This window comes from Eschrichtius robustus, chromosome 3, assembly GCF_028021215.1.
Source record: "Eschrichtius robustus isolate mEscRob2 chromosome 3, mEscRob2.pri, whole genome shotgun sequence".
NCBI lineage: Eukaryota > Metazoa > Chordata > Mammalia > Artiodactyla > Eschrichtiidae > Eschrichtius > Eschrichtius robustus.
Genome location: NC_090826.1, coordinates 158,196,500 through 158,216,466, shown reverse-complemented (window position 1 = coordinate 158,216,466; position 19,967 = coordinate 158,196,500). Strand labels below are relative to the sequence as shown.

Here is a 19,967-nt window from a genome sequence, read left to right as displayed (position 1 = left end):
TTAGCAGAGATACTATCCAGGGATGAGGGGACTTGAGAATGGATAGCACAGGAGGGAGACAATGACTATCAGTTGTGGCCTTGAGGCCACCTACAGTAACAGAGGCTATAGTTCGACCCACTGACCCTCCTTTCACTAGTAGTTCATCTCAACTCACCCTCTCCCCTACAAACGATCCATGGAAACTATGAAAGAGTTGTTTCCAGAACTTATGCAAAGACGTTGATCCAAGTAAAGGCAACAAAAGCAAAAATAAACAAGTGGGGCTATATCCAACTACAAAGCACAACAAAGGAAACCAACAACAAAATGAAAAGGCAACCTACCGAATGGGAGAAAATTTTTACATATCATATATCCTATAAGGGGTTAGTATTCAAATTATATGAAGAACTCATACAAAAAAAATAGAGAAAAATATCCAACTAAGAAATGGGCAGAGAGTCTGAATAGACATTTTTACCAAGAAGATACAGAGATGGACAGCAGATATGACACCTAAAATCACTAATCAGCAGAGAAATGCAAATCAAACCACAAAGAGATGTCACCTCATACCTGTTAGAATGACTAATATCAAAAAGACAGGAACTAACAAGTGTTGGCAAGGGTGTGGAGAAAAGGGAAGCCTTGTGCACTGTTGGTAGGAATGTAAATTGTTGCAGCCACTATGGAAAACAGTATGGAGGTCCTCAGAAACTTAAAAATAGGACTATCATACGATCCAGCAATTCCACGACTTGGTATTTGTATGAAGAAAACAGAAACTCTAATTCAAAATGAAATCTGTACCCCCATATTCATTGCAGCATTATTTACAATAGCCAAGACTTGGAAACCCCTGTGTTCATCGATGGATAAATGGATAAAAGACATTAGGCATATATATATATGCCAAATTGTTTATATATATATATATATATATATATATATATATATATATAAAATTCAGCCATGAGAAACAAATCCTGCCATTTGTGACAACATGAATGGACCGTGAGGGCGTTATGCTAGGTAAAATATGTCAGACAGAGAAAGAAAAATCCTGTATGATCTCACTTTATATGGAATTTTTAAAAAAGCTCATAGATACATAGACTGGTGGTTACCAGAGGCAGGGGGTGGAGGGTGGGTGAAATGGGTAAAGGTGGTCAATATGTACAAACTGGCAGTTATAAAATAAGTCCTGGGGATGTGACTATAGTTAATACCATATTGCATATTTAAAAGTCGCTAAGAGAGTAGATCTTAAAAGTCCTCATCACAAGAAAAAAAGATTTCTACCATGTATGGTAATGGATGTTAACTAGACATACTGTGGTGATCATTTTTTAAATTGAAGTATAGTGGATTTACAGTATTATACTGTAATAACAATATATTAGAACACAGTGATTCAATATTTTTATAGATTATACTCCATTTAAAGTTATTATAAAACATTGGCTGTCCTTATAGCTTATTTATTTTATGCATAGTAGTTTGTGCCTCTTAATCCCCTCCCCTACACCTATCTTGCCCCTCCCCCCTTTCCTCTACCCACTGGTAACCACTGCTTTGATGTCTATATATGTGAGTTCATTTCCTTTCTGTTACATTTATTCTTTATTTTTTAGATTCCACACACGAGTGATAACATACCGTATTTGTCTTTCTCTGTTTGACTTATTTCAGTAAGCATAATAGTGTTGCAGCAAAAGTAGAAATGAAGTTTTTCCTCTCCTGAAAATAAGGAAAGTAAAGGGGACAGTGAACAGGCTAGAGAAGACACATAAACTGGCCTGAAAGGGTTAATCGATCCTAGTTTTATTTAAACTGTTACTAATCTGTAGTGTCTGTAACTAGATTTATCTTTCACAAAGCTAAATTACATTTTGTTCCTATCACTCCCTAGCTGTCTATGTAAATGACGTGCTGCATCTGGTGCTTAAGCTCCCTGCCCTCTCTTGTAGCAAATCACCCTGTGTAGCTGTTTGCATTTCAGGAAGCAGATAGCAGGCAGATAACGCCGAGGCAGATGAACCCAGTTACCGGTCCGCCGGACCCAATTACCCGACTGCCTGACGCCAGCGATGCCGGTTTTGAAATAAGGCAAGAAGAAGAAGAATGCAGGACTTTTACCACTTTGCTCCTTATTATCACTCCCTGGACTGCGGTGGCCGCCCGAGGGGCGGGGATGCCAGCTGGGATCTCCAGGCGTGTGTGGGCATCTTGTCTGCAGCCAGCGTCCCCGAGGCCGCGCTCGGCCCGTAATCACTCAGTGAAGCTGCGCCGCGACAGCGCGGCCGACTTTTTCTGGCACTGTGAGGACCTGTGCGCATTGCAGGATTTGGTGCCTCTGCCCGCTGTGCGCGCCTCCCTGCGGGAGGGCCTGCTGGACTTCAACGCCGACCGCCTCCGCGGGGTGGACTGGGCGCCGCCCCTGAGCACCCTCTGCCTCCGGATCTGTATCCAGAGTTTCTTCCAGCCACGGCTTGGCGAGACAGGTTTGTAGTTCCCGCTTCCGGGGGCTCTCGTGTGGGCGCTGCGAAGCGGGGTTTTAGATGGTGCAAGGTGGAGGGTGGGCACTAGAACCGGTGCCCAGTGCCCGGGTGTGCGTGCACTAGATGGGGCGTGCGGCCTAGGACTCCTGCCGGCTCGGTGACCCCGGCCGAGTGCCTTAAGGCTTCTAGGTCTCAGTGTTCTCATCTGTAGCATGGGCTGAACAGGACTCACTCTCTGTGGCGGTTACAAGGTCGCATTCTGTTAATGCTTGTAGACTCTACAATGTAGAACACTTAGCGCAGTTTGGAGCATCGTTAATTGTTCCACAGATGTTACCTGGTCTGTTGAACGACTTTGCCTGGTACACGCCAAAGCATTTAGGAAATGGATATATCCCAGCTTCATTTCCTTTCCATTAAAACAGGGCTCAGGAAAAAAAAACTTCTTTTCAATAGTCGTATCATATAGTGGAAAGAGCACCGGTGTGAAGGCAGCTTAGGGTTTGAATTCCAGGGCTTATGCTCTCTGTGGCCTGGGCAGGTTACTTTTGAACTGCAATCCCCACACTTGTAAAATGACATGAAAAACCACTCTTTCTGTGGGTTCTTAGAATTAATTAAGCAGGTTATGTGTGTGAAGTATCCTGGCACTTGAATGAGTTGTCAGAACCAAGGGCTGCTGGAGACGATGCTTCTGCCCTAGGTAATCTCCCCTTCTACTGGGCAGCAGGTAAACACAAGCACAGTAGTCAGTGCTGTGGAAGAAGTGAGATCTGGTGCTACAGAGCACAGAATCTTTTTTTTTTAATTTAATTTTTATTTTATATTGGAGGATAGTTGATTTACAATATTGTGTTAGTTTCAGGTGTACAGCAAAGTGATTCAAAGTGATTCCGTTATACATATATCTGTTCTTTTTCAGATTCTTTTCCCATACAGGTTGTTACAGGATATGGAGTAGAGTTCCTTGTGCTATGCAGTAGGTCCTTGTTGATTATCTATTTTATATAGAGTCGTGTGTATATGTTAATCCCAAACTCCTAATGTATCCCTCCCCCCCACCTTTCCCCTTTGCAGAGCACAGAATCTTGGAAGGGAAAGTTCAGGGTAGGCTTCTTGGAGGAGGTGCCATCCTTTCTAAGGATATGTAGAAGCTCCTGGGGTGGCAGGAGGGAGCAGTGTGTGTCAAAGTTTGAGAAATATAAGAAAATATGGCAAAACTAAGGTACATGAGTGGAACTCCGGGTTTGGGAAAGAAAAGAGAGTTGATAGTGGAAACCTAGTGGGGCCCAACAGAAAGGGGCCTTTTTTGTCCTGTCAGAAGTTTAGATGTTTATCCTGAAGGCTGTGGGAAACCCTAAAGAACAGTGAGATGGACTTCTGGTTTAGAGACTCACTCGGACCTCCATGTGGAAGGCACTTGATTGGGTGCAGGGTGAATTGTAATCTAAGGGTCCCACTTAAGTTAATAAAAGGTTGGACTGGATTTTGCAGATCCGAGAGGGAATGGGTGGGGCCTGGTGACCAGTTAGAAAAGGGAGGGCAGCAAGTGTGGGTGACAGTTTACAGCTGCATCTTTTTGTGAGATACAGAGCACAGTACGAAGGGATTGGCGGTGGGGAGAGGATCTTACTTCATCTTCAGTGCTTTAGAGGGGCCTGGTAGACAGGTCTGGGCCCAAGGTGCAGATCTGGGCTTTTTGGGAGGACAGGTGTTTGACGGCATGGGAGAGACTTAGGTTACCCACAAGAAGATCCAAAGAATCACAGGTCTGAGGGCTTTTTAAATGGGTATATTGAGGATGTTTATAAGCTGAAAGAAAGTAGCCAGCAGAGAAGGGGTGTGAAGATCTAGGAGAGGAAATGATTGTTCATTTGTTTTCAAAAAGCTGAATACTTATCGTGTGCCTGGCCCTTCTGTAGGATCTGGGGTTCTAGCCATGTGTTATCTCTTCTGCAAGGACAGTTCAACTCATCCCCTGATGAAGAGAAGTCAGATTATTCTTTGCATCCCATTCAGGTGTAGGAACCGTTCTGTATCTCTGAAGGGACTTTATTACTTAACCAGAGTAATAAGTTAGAAATCAAAAGAAATTAGAGCTGGAAGGGACCTTAAAGGCCACTGTACTTAATTTTGCCTAATATTTTATATTGATTGTAAGAAGAATTTATTGCAGAGCCCATTCTCTTCAGAGTTCCTTCACTGAACTTTCTTTATGTCTTTCATCCAGTGGGTCTAACTTGTAGATATTGGCCTCCTCCTAAATTTGCTTCTTCATTCACAGTACATTTTGCCTGGACTATGGCAGAAGCTCCTGGGTGGTTTTGCGGCCCCTGGACTCAGTTCCTCTAAGTTCATCTGCCTACTCGGGTTGAGTGATCTTCTTACATGAAAAGATACGCCTAAAATAATGCTGCTAATGGTTTGCCCACACAGAGTTAGTGCATACTAGCCGCCCAGCGTGTGCTCTGCACAGAGGCATGTAGTCTGAACTGTGCTCTGCCAAGCCTCCTGGGGCTCTTTGGCCCTGAGGAAGGAGAGCTTTTTGTGATCACTCCCTTTATCTAATTGTTCCTGCAGCAGCGGGGCACCTTTTTCTAATCAGCGGAGGCACCCTTACTCAGCCAGTGGTAGCCCCAGGGCTCATCACCTGTGGGATACAAGCCATGCTGTCTCCCAGACTTGATTCGACCAACATCTCTATTTTCTGTCCCTTCTCACACTTGGACCCCTGGCGTTTAGTTATCCCCACCTGCAGTATTTACAGTGCGCAGCAGGTGTCAGGCTTGAGTGTCTTTGCACAGGTGCTCCCTCTGCAGTTAATGCACCTCCTCCTCCAACTCTGCATAGCCTCGTCTTTCTCGATTGTACTTCAGGGTTATCATGAAGCCGTCACTTAGATATAACTTTTTGCCTCCATAGGAACCTCTGTGCATAAAGCTTATGGTTCTTTATCTCATGTGATTGAAAATTTGAGTTTATACATGTCCCTCCTTAATGAGGCTTTAAGGGCAGGAGTCGTTTCTAATCCTTAGCACAGAGCAGATGCTTTTTTTTCTTTTTAAATGCTTTTTAACGGTGATAAAATGTATGGTTTAAATCACTCATTTTACAATAATTTTGCTTTAGGTTCTGACAGAAATAAAGTCTCCAGAAGTTGTGTTCCTGCAATAAGAAATAAAGATGTGACCTTCCAGTTGTGTAAAGCTCTTAAATGCTGTGTAAGTGCGTCGGGTGCGCTAAGGAACCTGGAGCTAAATGGGCTAGTTCTGAGAGAGAGAGACTAAACTACATTAACAAAGGTAAGCCTTCATTGTGTCCTGCCAACATTTGATAGTTGCTTTTGTGGCAAACTAAAAGGGTAAAATTTTAAACTGTTTCTCCCCATTAAAGGGATTGAATACATCGGCCACTTTGGGGCACCTGTGTCTTGCGAATTGTCCAATTGGAGATGGAGGTTTAGAAAGTGAGTGTCAGTCTTGTTTAAGTCTCTTCCCATCAGACTGGTCTCGTGATTTCCTACACACCATGTCTGTCTACTTTTTCCTGTCTACCTTTTTTTGGTGTCGTTCATGCCTGGATTGTCTCCTGTACCTGCTCAAACCTTGGTCCATTCTCATTTGTACCATGGAAGTTTGTCATGCTGGATAATTTCAGAACTAATTTTACTTAAGTTTGTGTTAAGCTGCAAAGCACACATTTTGTATATTTTCTGTTTTTTGTGTTTGTTTATATTTTTATGGTTTCTCTTCAAGAAATGTTATGAGAAGGGAAATAGCAAGATGTAAAGAGCAAAAAAGTCATCATTCTCTTTAAATTGTTAGAACATCTATCTGCAATCATAATTATAATGCACTGTGGTATGTGTTAAAATAGGAAATACATGTAACGTCCCGTAGGTGCAGCAAAGTCAGTGGTGTTAGTGGGGGTGTGTCATGGAAGTAATCACAAAGCAGGTGACTGTTGGTTGGGGTCCTGAAACATTAGTGTGTGTTTCCTGTGTCCAGTAGTGGCCTGGAGGGGTCAGGAAGCCTGCCTTTCAATTTGAGGGAACAGAGGGTTTGAGGTCCTCTCTCTCATATTGCTCTAGTATACTGCATAGCAGCTAATAAAATACTGGGTTTATAGTTGATATTTAAATCGCTGATTGATCATCAAGGTTGGGATGTATCCTTGGAAATGAAAATAGGAAGAGTCTTATGCTTTTTAGGTTTTTCTTTTTTTTCCTATGTCTCAAAAGGTACGTAGTACTTTACTGAGTGGTTTGGAATAAAGTTTCCAGTATTCAGTGTATTCAGTTTTAGTATCTAAATAGAATTAAACTCTTGCTGTAAAGTGGAATAACACTTTGTTACTGACAAGTTTTAGAATGCATCTGTTCATCAATTACCTGTTTGGGAAGATTGTAGTTAATGATTTTAAGAATGTGGCTATAAACCTCCAATTGACCTAAGAAAAGCAAATAAGTTAAGACTGACAAATGTATAGGCTCTTCATCTTATTGTGTGTGTGGCTTTTTTTTTTTCCTTTCAGTTATTTGTCAAGGTATAAGGAACTCTAACACTCTTAAGACAGTAGACTTCACGGGCTATAATCTGAAATGGCAGGGAGCAGATCACATGGTCAAGATCTTAAAGGTGATTTTATGTTTAAACTTCCATGAAAACATATGTGATTGAAGCACATTAACATATTAATACAGATGGCAGTTAATTTTTGTCTTTTAATACATGTGAGTGCAGCTTTCGTTTTGTTGAAAGAATATGACCAGTTTTCAGTTTGGGATTCTACCATTTAGTAAAGATAGTCCACTTAATTTTAGAAATAAGCGATTTAATATATAATACATAATAATACTTGTACGTATTTTTAGTTACTGAAAACTTTGATTGTGATACTGTGAAGAGAGTATGCCATTATAGTCTTCAAGACTTAAATGAATCAAGTGTTTATTAGCTGCTGTAGTTTATAAAGTCATAAAAATCACCACATCAGCAATTTGTAAATACAGTTTTTAAAATAATGCCTTAACAACTTTACTTTGGTTACAATGACTGTATTTAGGCCTAAAGTTATTTAATAATTTGACGTGAAGCCTTTTTAATAGTTTGATGGTGCAGATCAGGGATAGGTAAACTATGGCTGGTGGGCTAGATCCAGCCCGTCGCCTGGTTTTGTAAAGAAAGTGTTTTTGGAACATAGTCGCACCCATTGTTTACATGGTAGTTGTGGCTACTTTCACCCTACACCAGTGGGGCAGAGTAGTAACACCAGAAACTCTAAAGCCCAGAAAGCTGGAAATGTTTAAATTTAGACTTGAAAAATTGAAAAATTCTTTGAGCCTCTACAGGGCAAGTCCGTTAACCCCTGGGGTAGAAAACAGTCAAGAACTTGGGTGCCGAAGCCAAATGGCCTATGTTCAAATTCCCTTTCTCCCTTTTCATAGTATTTGACCATGGGGAAATCACTTAACGTCTATGCCTCATTATGAGGTTTAAATGAACTCATTTGTATAAATAGTGCCTGGCACATACTAAGCACTGTGTAAGTGATTGGTGTTATTTCCGCACATACTAAGTACTGTGTAAGTGATTGGTGTTATTTCTGCTTGGAGCTTTTATAAGTTATTGTTAATAGAAAAATGACACTAATGATTTTCCTTTTAGAGTATCAAAGGCACTTTGAGTCTTTTATTTTTTCAAGAATGTAATACGACTTTTTTCATTTACAGTCAGTGTTCCCTGTTACCAAAATTTATTTTATGAATATAAAGAATTGAATGTCTTTAAGACAGTACTTGTGCTTAAATGTCAAACCATTATTTTCCCAAGGCACATCAAACTGGCTCTGCATAGTCCAGGCCTCTAAAGTTTGTGTGCATACCCTAGGTACCATGTGAGATCCATTTTGTAAATATAGTTTTTAAAATAATGCCTGGGACTTCCCTGGCGGTCCAGCAGTTAAGACTCTGCGCTCCCAATGCAGGGGGCCTGGGTTCGATCCCTGCTCAAGGAACTAGATCCCACGTGCCTGCCGTAACTGAGAGCCCACATGCCACAACTAAAATATCCGGCATGCTGCAACTAAAGACCCGGCACAGCCAAACAAACAAATAAACAAATAAATATTTTTTTAAATAAATAAAATAATGCCTTAGGAGTTAGGAAAAGAAAATATTAGAACCTATTTAGGTTTGTATCATTTAAAAAATATCTGTGTAGTTTATAATGTACATACATTATATGTATAGAACTTCGTGTATATAATTTGTTAAAAAATAAGATGCATATTAAAAAGTTTTCTTACGGGTTGCCCAGTCAGGTGTTTGGAGACCATTGGATGGCAGAATGATGAAATTTAGAGCCTCAGCAATGATAGAATTTAGAACCAGTTCCCTGACTTAGAAGATAAGGAAAATAATTCATAGACTGTAATTGAGTTGTCCAACTTTACATAACTGTTCAAAAGCAGGTCATCCAGTGGCTGGAATCTAATCACTGACTGACTAGAATCTGGGTCAGTGGACTCATAAACCAGAAGTGTTTAATTTCTCAGGTTGATTCTCCTGGCATATATGCTTGGCATGTGTGTGTGTAAATCTCTGACATAATAAGCCATACTCAGTAGGCACACCCTGTTTCCTTATTCAAGCACCGTAATTTCATCCCATTAAATCTTTGAAGTATCAGACTACCAGAAGGCATGAAGAAACCTGGGCTGAGAGTCTTCGTTCCAGGAGACCTGATCTTGACTCTATGGCTGGTTTGAGGCGCATCACTCTGAACTGCAGCACGCTTATTGGTGACCTGGGTGCAAGAGCTTTGGCAGAATCTCTTAGTGAGGATTTATGGCTTAGAGGTAAATTCTAAAATTGAAAATATTGAATTTTTAATATGATATATGCTTAGCTTTTGGCATGATACTATTGTGATAGGATTTTTTTTAAAGCCTCATTTTACTGATAGCTTTTATTTCAATTTTAAACTTTCTCTAAGAGTTGCATATATTCTTTACAGAAAATACAGAGTAACAAGAGAACAATTACCTATAATCTTAATACCCAGAGATAATCACTGTTCATTTTGGTGCATACACTTTCAGTCTTTTATTTTTCTATAAATATATTTGTACGCTTAGGGATTACAAAAATAGAATTGTAGTATACTTGCTATTTCATATTCCTGTTTTTTTCACTTAATGATGTATCATGTAGTATTCCATCATATTGATGTCCCATAGTTTAATCAATTCTTTGCAATTAGATTTAGACAGTTTGCTTTTCCCTGTCAGAAACAATGTGAATACGTTGTATATACGTCTCTGTGTCCATTGGGATTACTTCTGTAGAATAGGTCCTAGAAGTGGAATGACTCAGTGTGACATATTTTTAAGACTTTTTTTTTTTTTAATACTGCAGGTTCTTATTAGTCATCAATTTTATACACGTCAGTGTATACATGTCAATCCCAATCGCCCAATTCAGCACACCACCATCCCCACTCCCCCGCGGCTTTCCTCCCTTGGTATCCATACATTTGTTCTCTACATCTGTGTCTCAACTTCTGCCCAGCAAACCGGTTCATCTGTACCATTTTTCTAGGTTCCACATACATGCGTTAATATACGATATTTGTTTTTCTCTTTCTGACTTACTTCACTCTGTATGACAGTCTCTAGATCCATCCGTGTCTCAACAAATGACTCAGTTTCATTCCTTTTTATGGCTGAGTAATATTCCATTGAATATATGTACCATTACTTCTTTATCCATTCATCTCTCGATGGGCATTTAGGTTGCTTCCATGCCCTGGCTATTGTAAATAACATTGCAATGAACATTGGGGTGCATGTGTCTTTTTGAATTATGGTTTTCTCTGGGTATATGCCCAGTATAGTGGGATTGCTGGGTCATATGGTAATTCTATTTTTAGTTTTTGAAGGACCCTCCATACTGTTCTCCATAGTGGCTGTATCAATTTACATTCCCACCAACAGTGCAAGAGGGTTCCCTTTCCTCCACACCCTCTCCAGCATTTGTTGTTTGTAGATTTTCTGATGATGCCCATTCTAACTGGTGTGAGGTGATACCTCATTGTAGTTTTGATTTGCATTTCTCTAATAATTAGTGATGTTGAGCCACTTTTCATGTGCTTCTTGACCACCTGTATGTCTTCTTTGGAGAAATGTCTATTTAGGTCTTCTGCCCATTTTTGGATTGGGTTGTTTGTTTCTTTAATATTGAGCTGCATAAGCTGTTTATGTATTTTGGAGATTAATCCTTTGTCCGTTGATTCATTTGCGAATACTTTCTCCCATTCTGAGGGTCATCTTTTCGTCTTGTTTATGGTTTCCTTTGCTGTGCAAAAGCTTTGAAGTTTCATTAGGTGCCATTTGTTTATTTTTGTTTTTATTCCCATTACTCTAGGAGGTGGATCCAAAAAGATCTTGCTGTGATTTATGTCAAAGAGTGTTCTTCCTATGTTTTCCTCTGAGAGTTTTATAGTGTCCGGTCTTACATTTAGGTCTCGAATCCATTTTGAGTTTATTTTTGTGCATGGTGTTAGGGAGTGTTCTAATTTCATTCTTTTACATGTAGCTGTCCAGTTTTCCCAGCACCACATATTGAAGAGACTGTCTTTTCTCCATTGTATACCTTTGCCTCCTTTGTCATAGATTAGTTGACCATAGGTGTGTGGGTTTATCTCTGGGCTGTGTATTTTGTTCCATTGATCTATGTTTCTGTTTTTGTGCCAGTACCATATTGTCTTGATTACTGTAGCTTTGTAGTATAGTCTGAAGTCAGGGAGTCTGATTCCTCCAGCTCCGTTTTTTTCCCTCAAGACTGCTTTGGCTATTCGGGGTCTTTTGTTTCTCCATACAAATTTTAAGATGATTTGTTCTAGTTCTGTAAAAAATGCCATTGGTAATTTGATAGGGATTGCATTGAATCTGTAGATTGCTTTGGGTAGTATAGTCATTTTCACAATATTGATTCTTCCAATCCAAGAACATGGTATGTCTCTCCATCTGTTGGTATCATCTTTAATTTGTTTCATCAGTGTCTTATAATTTTCTGCATACAGGTCTTTTGTCTCCTTAGGTAGGTTTATTCCTAGGTATTTTATTCTTTTGGTTGCAGTGGTAAATGGGAGTGTTTCCATAATTGCTCTTTCAGATTTTTCATCATTAGTGTATAGGAATGCAAGAGATTTCTGTGCATTAATTTTGTATCCTGCAACTTTACCAAATTCATTGATTCGCTCTAGTAGTTTTCTGGTGGCATCCTTAGGATTCTCTATGTATAGTATCATGTCATCTGCAAACAGTGACAGCTTTACTTCTTCTTTTCCAATTTGTATTCCTTTTATTTCTTTTTCTTCTCTGATTGCCGTGGCTAGGACTTCCAAAACTATGTTGAATAATAGTGGTGAGAGTGGACATCCTTGTCTCATTCCTGATCTTAGAGGAAATGCTTTCAGTTTTTCACCATTGAGAATGATGTTTGCTGTGGGTTTGTCATATATGGCCTTTATTATGTTGAGGTAGGTTCCCTCTATGCCCACTTTCTTGAGAGTTTTTCTCATAAATGGATGTTGAATTTTGTCAAAAGCTTTTTCTGCATCTATCGAGATGATCATATGGATTTTATTCTTCAATTTATTAATATGGTGTATCCCATTGATTGATTTGCATATATGGAAGAATCCTTGCATCCCTGGGATAAATCCCACTTGATCGTGGTGTATGATCCTTTTAATGTGTTGTTGGATTCTGTTTGCTAGTATTTTGTTGAGGATTTTTGCATCTATATTCATCAGTGATATTGGTCTGTAATTTTCTTTTTTTGTAGTATCTTTGTCTGATTTTGGTATCACGGTGATGGTGACCTCATAGAATGAGTTTGGGAGTGTTCATTCCTCTGCAATTTTTTTGAAGAGTTTGAGAACGATGGGTGTTAGCCCTTCTCTAAATGTTTGATAGAATTCACCTGTGAAGCCATCTGGTCCTGGACTTTTGTTTGTTGGAAGATTTTTAATCACAGTTTCAATTTCATTCCTTGTGATTTGTCTGTTCATATTTTCTGTTTCTTCCTGGTTCAGTCTTGGAAGGTTATACCTTTCTAAGAATTTGTCCATTTCTTCCAGGTTGTCCATTTTATTGGCATAGAGTTGCTTGTAGTAGTCTCTTAGGATGTTCTGTATTTCTGCGGTGTCTTTTGTAACTTCTCCTTTTTCATTTCTAATTTTATTGATTTGAGTCCTCTCCCTCTTTTTCTTGATGAGTCTGGCTAATGGTTTATCAATTTTGTTTATCTTCTCAAAAAACCAGTTTTTAGTTTTATTGATCTCTGCTATTGTTTTCTTTGTTTCTATTTCACTTATTTCTGCTCTGATCTTTATGATTTGTTTCCTTCTGCTGACTTTGGGTTTTGTTTGTTCTTCTTTCTCTAGTTCCTTTAGGTGTAAGCTTAGATTGTTTACTTGAGATTTTTCTTGTTTCTTGAGGTAGGCTTGTATAGCTGTAAACTTCCCTCTTAGAACTGCTTTTGCTGCATCCCATAGGTTTTGGATCGTCGTGTTTTCATTGTCATTTGTCTCTAGGTATTTTTTTATTTCCTCTTTGATTTCTTCAGTGATCTCTTGGTTATTTAGTAACGTATTGTTTAGCCTCCATGTGTTTGTGTTTTTTACGTATTTTTCCCTGTAATTGATTTCTAATCTCATAGCGTTGTGGTCAGAAAATATGCTTGATATGGTTTCAATTTTCTTAACTTTACTGAGGCTTGATTTGTGACCCAAGATGTAATCTATCCTGGAGGATGTTCCGTGCACACTTGAGAAGAACGTGTAATCTGCTGTTTTTGGATGAAATGTCCTATAAATATCAGTTAAATCTATCTGGTCTATTGTGTCATTTAAAGTTTATGTTTCCTTATTTATTTTCATTTTGGATGATCTGTCCATTGGTGTAAATGAGGTATTAAAGTCCCCCACTATTACTGTGTTACAGTTGATTTCCTCTTTTATAGCTGTTAGCAGTTCCCTTATGTATTGAGGTGCTCCTATGTTGGGTGCATATATATTTATAATTGCTATATCTTCTTCTTGGATTGATCCCTCGATCATTATGTAGTGTCCTTCCTTGTCTCTTGTAACATTCTTTATTTTAAAGTCTATTTTATCTGATATGAGTATAGCTACTCCAGCTTTCTTTTGATTTCCATTTGCATGGACTATCTTTTTCCATCCCCTCACTTTCAGTCTGTATGTGTTCCTAGGTCTAAAGTGGGTCTCTTGTAGACAGCACATATATGGGTCTTGTTTTTGTATCCATTCAGCAAGCCTGTGTCTTTTGGTTGGAGCATTTAATCCATTCACGTTTAAGGTAATTATCGATATGTATGTTCTATGACCATTTTCTTAATTGTTTTGGGTTTGTTTTTGTAGGTCCTTTTCTTGTCTTGTGTTTCCCACTTAGAGAAGTTCCTTTAGCATTTGTTGTAGAGCTGGTTTGGTGGTGCTGAATTCTCTTAGCTTTTGCTTGTCTGTAAAGCTTTTGATTTCTCCATCAAATCTGAATGAGATCCTTGCCGGGTAGAGTAATCTTGGTTGTAGGTTCTTCCCTTTCATCACTTTAAGTATATCATGCCACTCCCTGCTGGCTTGTAGAGTTTCTGCTGAGAAGTCAGCTGTTAACCTTATGGGAGTTCCCTTGTATGTTATTTGTCATTTTTCCCTTGCTGCTTTCAATAATTTTTCTTTGTCTTTAATTTTTGCCAATCTGATTACTATGTGTCTCAGCATGCTTCTCCTTGGGTTTATCCTCTATGGGACTCGCTGTCCTTCCTGGACGTGGGTGGCTATTTCCTTTCCCATGTTAGGGAAGTTTTCGACTATAATCTCTTCAAATATTTTCTCTGGTTCTTTCTCTCTCTCTTCTCCTTCTGGGACCCCTATAACACAAATGTTGTTGCATTTAATGTTGTCCCAGAGGTCTCTTATGCTGTCTTCATTTCTTTTCATTCTTTTTTCTTTAGTCTGTTCCACAGCAGTGAATTCCAGCATTCTGTCTTCCAGGTCACTTATCCGTTCTTCTGCCTCAGTTATTCTGCTATTGATTCCTTCTAGTGTAGTTTTCATTTCAGTTATTGTATTGTTCATCTCTGTTTGTTTGTTCTTTAAATCTTCTAGGTCTTTGTTAAACATTTCTTGCATCTTCTCGATCTTTGCCTCCATTCTTATTCTGAGGTCCTGTATCATCTTCACCATCATTATTCTGAATTCTTTTTCTGGTAGGTTGTCTATCTCCACTTCGTTGAGTTGTTTTTCTGGGGTTTTATCTTGTTCCTTCATCTGGTATATAGCCCTCTGCCTTTTCATTTTGTCTGTCTTTCTGTGAATGTGGTTTTTGTTCCACAGGCTGCAGGATTATAGTTTTTCTTGCTTCTGCTGTGTGCCCTCTGGTGGTTGAGGCTATCTAAGAGGCTTGATGGGAGGCTCTGATGGTGGGTAGAGCTGACTGTTGCTGTGGTGGTCAGAGCTCAGTAAAACTTTAATCCACCTGACTGTTGATGGGCGGGGTGGGTTCCCTCCCTGTTGGCTGTTTTGCCTGAGGCAACCCAACACTGGAGCCTACCTGGGCTCTTTGGTGGTGCTAATAACAGACTCTGGCAGGGCTCACACCAAGGAGTACTTCCCAGAACTTCCGCTGCCAGCGTCCCCGTCCCCACGGTGAAACAGAGCCACCCCCTGCCTCTGCAGGAGACCCTCCAACACTAGCAGGTAGGTCTGGTCCAGTCTCCCCCAGGGTCACTGCTCCATCCCCTGGGTCCCGATGCGCACACTATTGTGTGTGCGCCCTCCAAGAGTGGGGTCTCTGTTTCCCCCAGTCCCGTCGAAGTCCCGCAATCAATTCCCACTAGGCTTCAAAGTCTGATTCTCTATGAATTCCTCCTCCCGTTGCTGGACCCCCAGGTTGGGAAGCCCCACGTGGGGCTCAGAACCTTCACTCCAGTGGGTGGACTTCTGTGGTATAAGTGTTCGCCAGTCTGTGAGTCACCCACCCACCAGTTATGGGATTTGATTTTAATCTGATTGCGCCCCTCCTACCATCTCATTGTGGCTTCTCCTTTGTCTTTGGATGCGGGGTATCCTTTTTGGTGTGTTCCAGTGTCTTCCTGTCGATGACTGTCCAGCAGCTAGTTGTGATTCCGGTGTTCTCGCAAGAGGGAGTGAGATCATGTCCTTCTAGTCTGCCATCTCGGTTCCTTCCATTGTTTACATTTTTATTTTCTCTTCCTGTTGTCTATAAACATAATTCCACATAGCTTCAATATAATTTGCCATTCTTATCTTTTCATACTAAATTTAAATTTTATGATTCATAGTTATACTTTTTAACATTGGATTCAGAAGGTTTCATTGTGTTGGTCCATTTTTTAAATTGGTGAAAAATTGGAAATAACCTAAAATAAACTATTGTTAACATCTTCATAAATACAACTTTTCTTTTTCTACTTAAAGATGTATGTTTTTGATTCTCCATTAATCAACTTGCTTGGACAATAGTGTATTGAATAGAAGTTGTTAAGAGTGTTTATGAAGTAAAAAAAAAGCTTATGATTTGTCTGCCAATTGTTATTTCAAAGCAGTGATATTTTAATAATCAAAGAGTACATACAAAGAAGTTAAGATTTGTGGTATCACACTAATTACATATTATCATTAAAAATTTATATGATATGTAAAGCATTCTTAAAATAGCTAAGTTGCCTTTTGCTATAATATTAGAAGTGGAAATATATATAAATAAAACATGTATATGTAAAACATATTAGGAATTCTGTAATATTAGTACCTGGTGGTATATAATACGGCATCATGGAATGAGAATACAATTAAAAAAGTTTTTTTTTTTATTTAGCATGATTAAACAAAGTGGAAATGTAACTGAAGTATACAAGCTCATAGAGCTATTTTAAGAGTAATTTTATTTCTTGGGCTATTTTTTGTATTGGCCTCAGTTATTTGGAGACATAGAGGTAAGCCAAATCAATAGCTGGGTATATACTTAGATCCAGGTGAGTATAGGGGTAAGATAATGGTGTGAATTGTGTCACATTTATATTGTAATTATGTATGCCTAAAAAAGATGGGAACTTTTATTAGAAATTTTGTTTTTATCTCCTAACACGAAAAGTGTAATTAAAAAAATTTTTAATACAAATGTATTTGCATTAGTTTCTGAAAGTAAAGGAAGGGTATACACATACAAACCACATGCATACAGACATTTTTTTTGGAGGGTAGTTAAGTTAAAAAACAAAATAAAATAGCACAAAAAGAACTGAGCTCCTATATATTTTTAAGAGGCATGTTAAATCACACAGAATCATGTGGTGATTATCAATAAGCTACACTCTATGAAATATTTATCCTCTATTACCACATACACTCTATTTTACACTCCATCCTAATGCCGCTAAAATGTAGAAAGCAGCAGCATAGCACAGGGAGATCAGCTCGGTGCTTTGCGATGACCTAGAGGGGTGGGATAGGGAGGGTGGGAGGGAGGCTCAAGAGGGAGGGGATATGGGGACATGTGTATGCATATGGCTGATTTGCTTTGTTGTGCAACAGAAACTAACACAGAATTGTGAAGCAATTATACTCCAATAAAGATCTATTAAAATAAATAAATAAAATAACATGAAATATAGTAGATTTCAAGGATAAAAATAACCATTTTAACCTATGATGTTTGTTTTCAGTAAATTCAAATTAAATATTTAAATGTGAATTTTAATATATGGCTTGTTCTAAATAAAATATTAACACGTAGGTCTAGTTTTTGCAACCAAATATTCCATATAAAGATACTTGCCTCTTTACTACTGAAATATAGGATAAGTCTCCACATTTCACTCTTTTATCCAGTGGGTTTCATTTGTTTTTGTGTGTGTTTTCTATATGAAATCAAAGGAGCAGTGAAGGCTGACAGGCTTATAGGAGAGTAACATTGACTCACCTACCACCCAGCAACTTGCAGTCTTATAACTTTTACTGTTTTTACATAGAAAAATTCATCTTAAATTGAAATTTTGGTCCAATTCTGAAGATTCTGTTTGGCAGAAGTCATGGGTGTACCTGTGTTTTGCTATCCTTGAGATTCAGAAATGCCAAAGGTGTTCTAAGATTCAATAAACTTGAGTGTTTCTGCATGATACATAAAATGTATCATACCTTGGGATTTTTAAAAAATTTATTTTTCCATTTCTGCACATCTCAATACTTTTGTTTTAGTTAAAATAACTTGTTAGTGTAGAGAACTTATATTTTTAAAAAATGCTGGCTTATGTAAAACCTTTTTACGAAACGATCCTTTTTTTAATGGCCTTGGCATCATTGTCCAGTGCCTGTTTGATTCCTTTCAAACTGTACACTTTTGAGAGTTGCTCTGTAGACCTTTGGTGCATCTTGATTCCCTCTTTCGTGCTTTGTCAAACATAGGATCGGCCACAAGGAAACCTGTAAGTAATGGAAGGAAACACTCTCCTGGTAAAGAATGTTATGGTCCTGAACCTCTACCACCTGGTGGGTCTGGTTTCCTGCCGTGGCGTACTGCAGAACGTGCAAAAAGCAACAGGTAATGTGTTTGCATTCCCTGTCTTTTTCAGTCGTTCAGAATTCTTTATTTTGGAACTTCTATTACGTGGGCGGTCTCTGGTGCTTTCTATAGAGGAAAAAAGATAACTCACACATGGCTTCTGCCTAATGAGCCCTCTAAGGAAGTAAAACAAAAAGTAACTGGGAGTTTCAAGTTGTTTCTCAAGTGTCACAACAGAGGTAACCCCGTGGGAGTCATGAGGAGACTAAAATTATCTCCAATTGTGCAGGTGAGAAAAGTTTCACTAAAGGCAGGTGTAGTTGAGCCAAGCCCTACAGCACAGAAGTAGGAATTTGGATATGTACGAATGGGAAGAAAGACATTTTAGGCATGGGAAGTAGTTTAATGCAGAATGGATGAGAAATCTGCATTAGACCTATTCTAAATCAACTGGCTTATTAACTCAGTAAATCAGATTTAGTGAGTCAAACTAGCTTTAGCTGATTACTTATCCAGGGGATAGCTGTTCATAGTAATTTTTGTCATAGAACAGTAAATAAAATTGTTGAATTAGAGCTTTAGGCTTGCTAAGTGAAATAGATTGCTCTAGATGATTTTCAAGTGACTTACTTGGTAGTATTCATGAAATTGGGGGTTAACGATTGCTTAAGAAAACAAAGAGAATTGATTTTAAATAGTACTTGAAGGAGTTACTGTGTAAAGTATCTGTTCAGTAGCTCATGTTAAATGGATGTTTATAATCCCTATTGGACAACCAACTAATTTTTTGCAAATGGTAATGTGAATTGCTGTTGCATAAACTGTAGTGTTGAATCCCCAGTCTTGGCACTTGAGTTTAACAACTCTGTGGTTTCCTATCTTCTTGGTGAGACACTTAATCTCAGGTCCATCCTCATCACACAGAGTGGTAAATTAGAGAACGATTAATATCACCATTTAAAGAAGTGAGACTGAAATCTCAACCATCCTGAACATAGGAGCTGAAGGGGCCTCTCAGCAGTTCAGAGAGTTATCACCAAGCCAGTCGGCTGAATTCTGTTCAGTTTTCTCTGTAGCAGAGCCCTCCAGGTCCTTCTTTTGAGCTTATTTATTTTTATACACAATTCTGTAAGGATACTGTACATAATACTAAATAGTTGTATTAACTGGATTTAACTGGTGATGTATTTGCATCAAGATCTAACTTCGTTTTGTTGATATCTTTTTAGGGGCTTTCCATTCATCAGACTCGTGATGTATGTAGTCAGGTGCGTATTTATGATATGTAGGGGTTGAATTGGGAAAGGTGGGTGGTCATTCTTTTTGCTTTTTAAACTGACAGAGCCTGACAAGAAGCATTTCCCTCTCTGAAATAAATCCACGTAAAACTTGTCTGGTCGCTCTCCCAATGCAACTGTGTAGTTGTGTGGATTTCGCACACAACTGGCAGCCTTGTGGTTATGTCTGTAAACAAGGAAGCCTGTTCTCCAGTCTGCAGATCAGCTGTTACCCAGTGAAATGAACTTGACTGCCATTTCTGACCCCTCACATGGAGCTGTCATACTCAAGAATGTTCATATGTTTTCAAGAAATGTTGTTTGCAGGCTATATGTACAAATTCCTGATCTGAAAGCCAATATAAAGCAACATCTCCCAAACCTCTGCTCTCTCACCAAGGCCACACACATTCCTTCGCTTATGGCCTCATGGCAAGCTAGTACTGTCAGTATCAGATTCTCCTTCCCAGTGGTCTTGGGAGACTGCATAGTTGCTCTGTGAAAGGCACCACTGCTGAGATTGAGAGAAGAGCACCTTGGGTGTCAGTCCTGCCCTTGCATGCCCAGAGGGAGGGGTGTGGGCCTCATCCTCCTGTTGGGA

General features: G+C 39.1%; 1 protein-coding gene across 1 annotated transcript in view; it reads left to right on the top strand.

Annotated features, from left to right (window-relative positions):
• Positions 1-1,959: 1,959 nt before the first annotated feature.
• Positions 1,960-19,967, top strand: part of LOC137761563 (centrosomal protein of 78 kDa-like) — a 32,225-nt gene continuing 14,217 nt past the window's right edge. The window contains 7 exon segments of the mRNA XM_068538496.1: positions 1,960-2,486; positions 5,613-5,785; positions 5,877-5,949; positions 7,017-7,120; positions 9,167-9,341; positions 17,993-18,135; positions 19,319-19,361. Coding sequence (XP_068394597.1) covers positions 2,018-2,486; positions 5,613-5,785; positions 5,877-5,949; positions 7,017-7,120; positions 9,167-9,341; positions 17,993-18,135; positions 19,319-19,361 — 1,180 coding nt within the window. The 5' untranslated portion in view covers positions 1,960-2,017.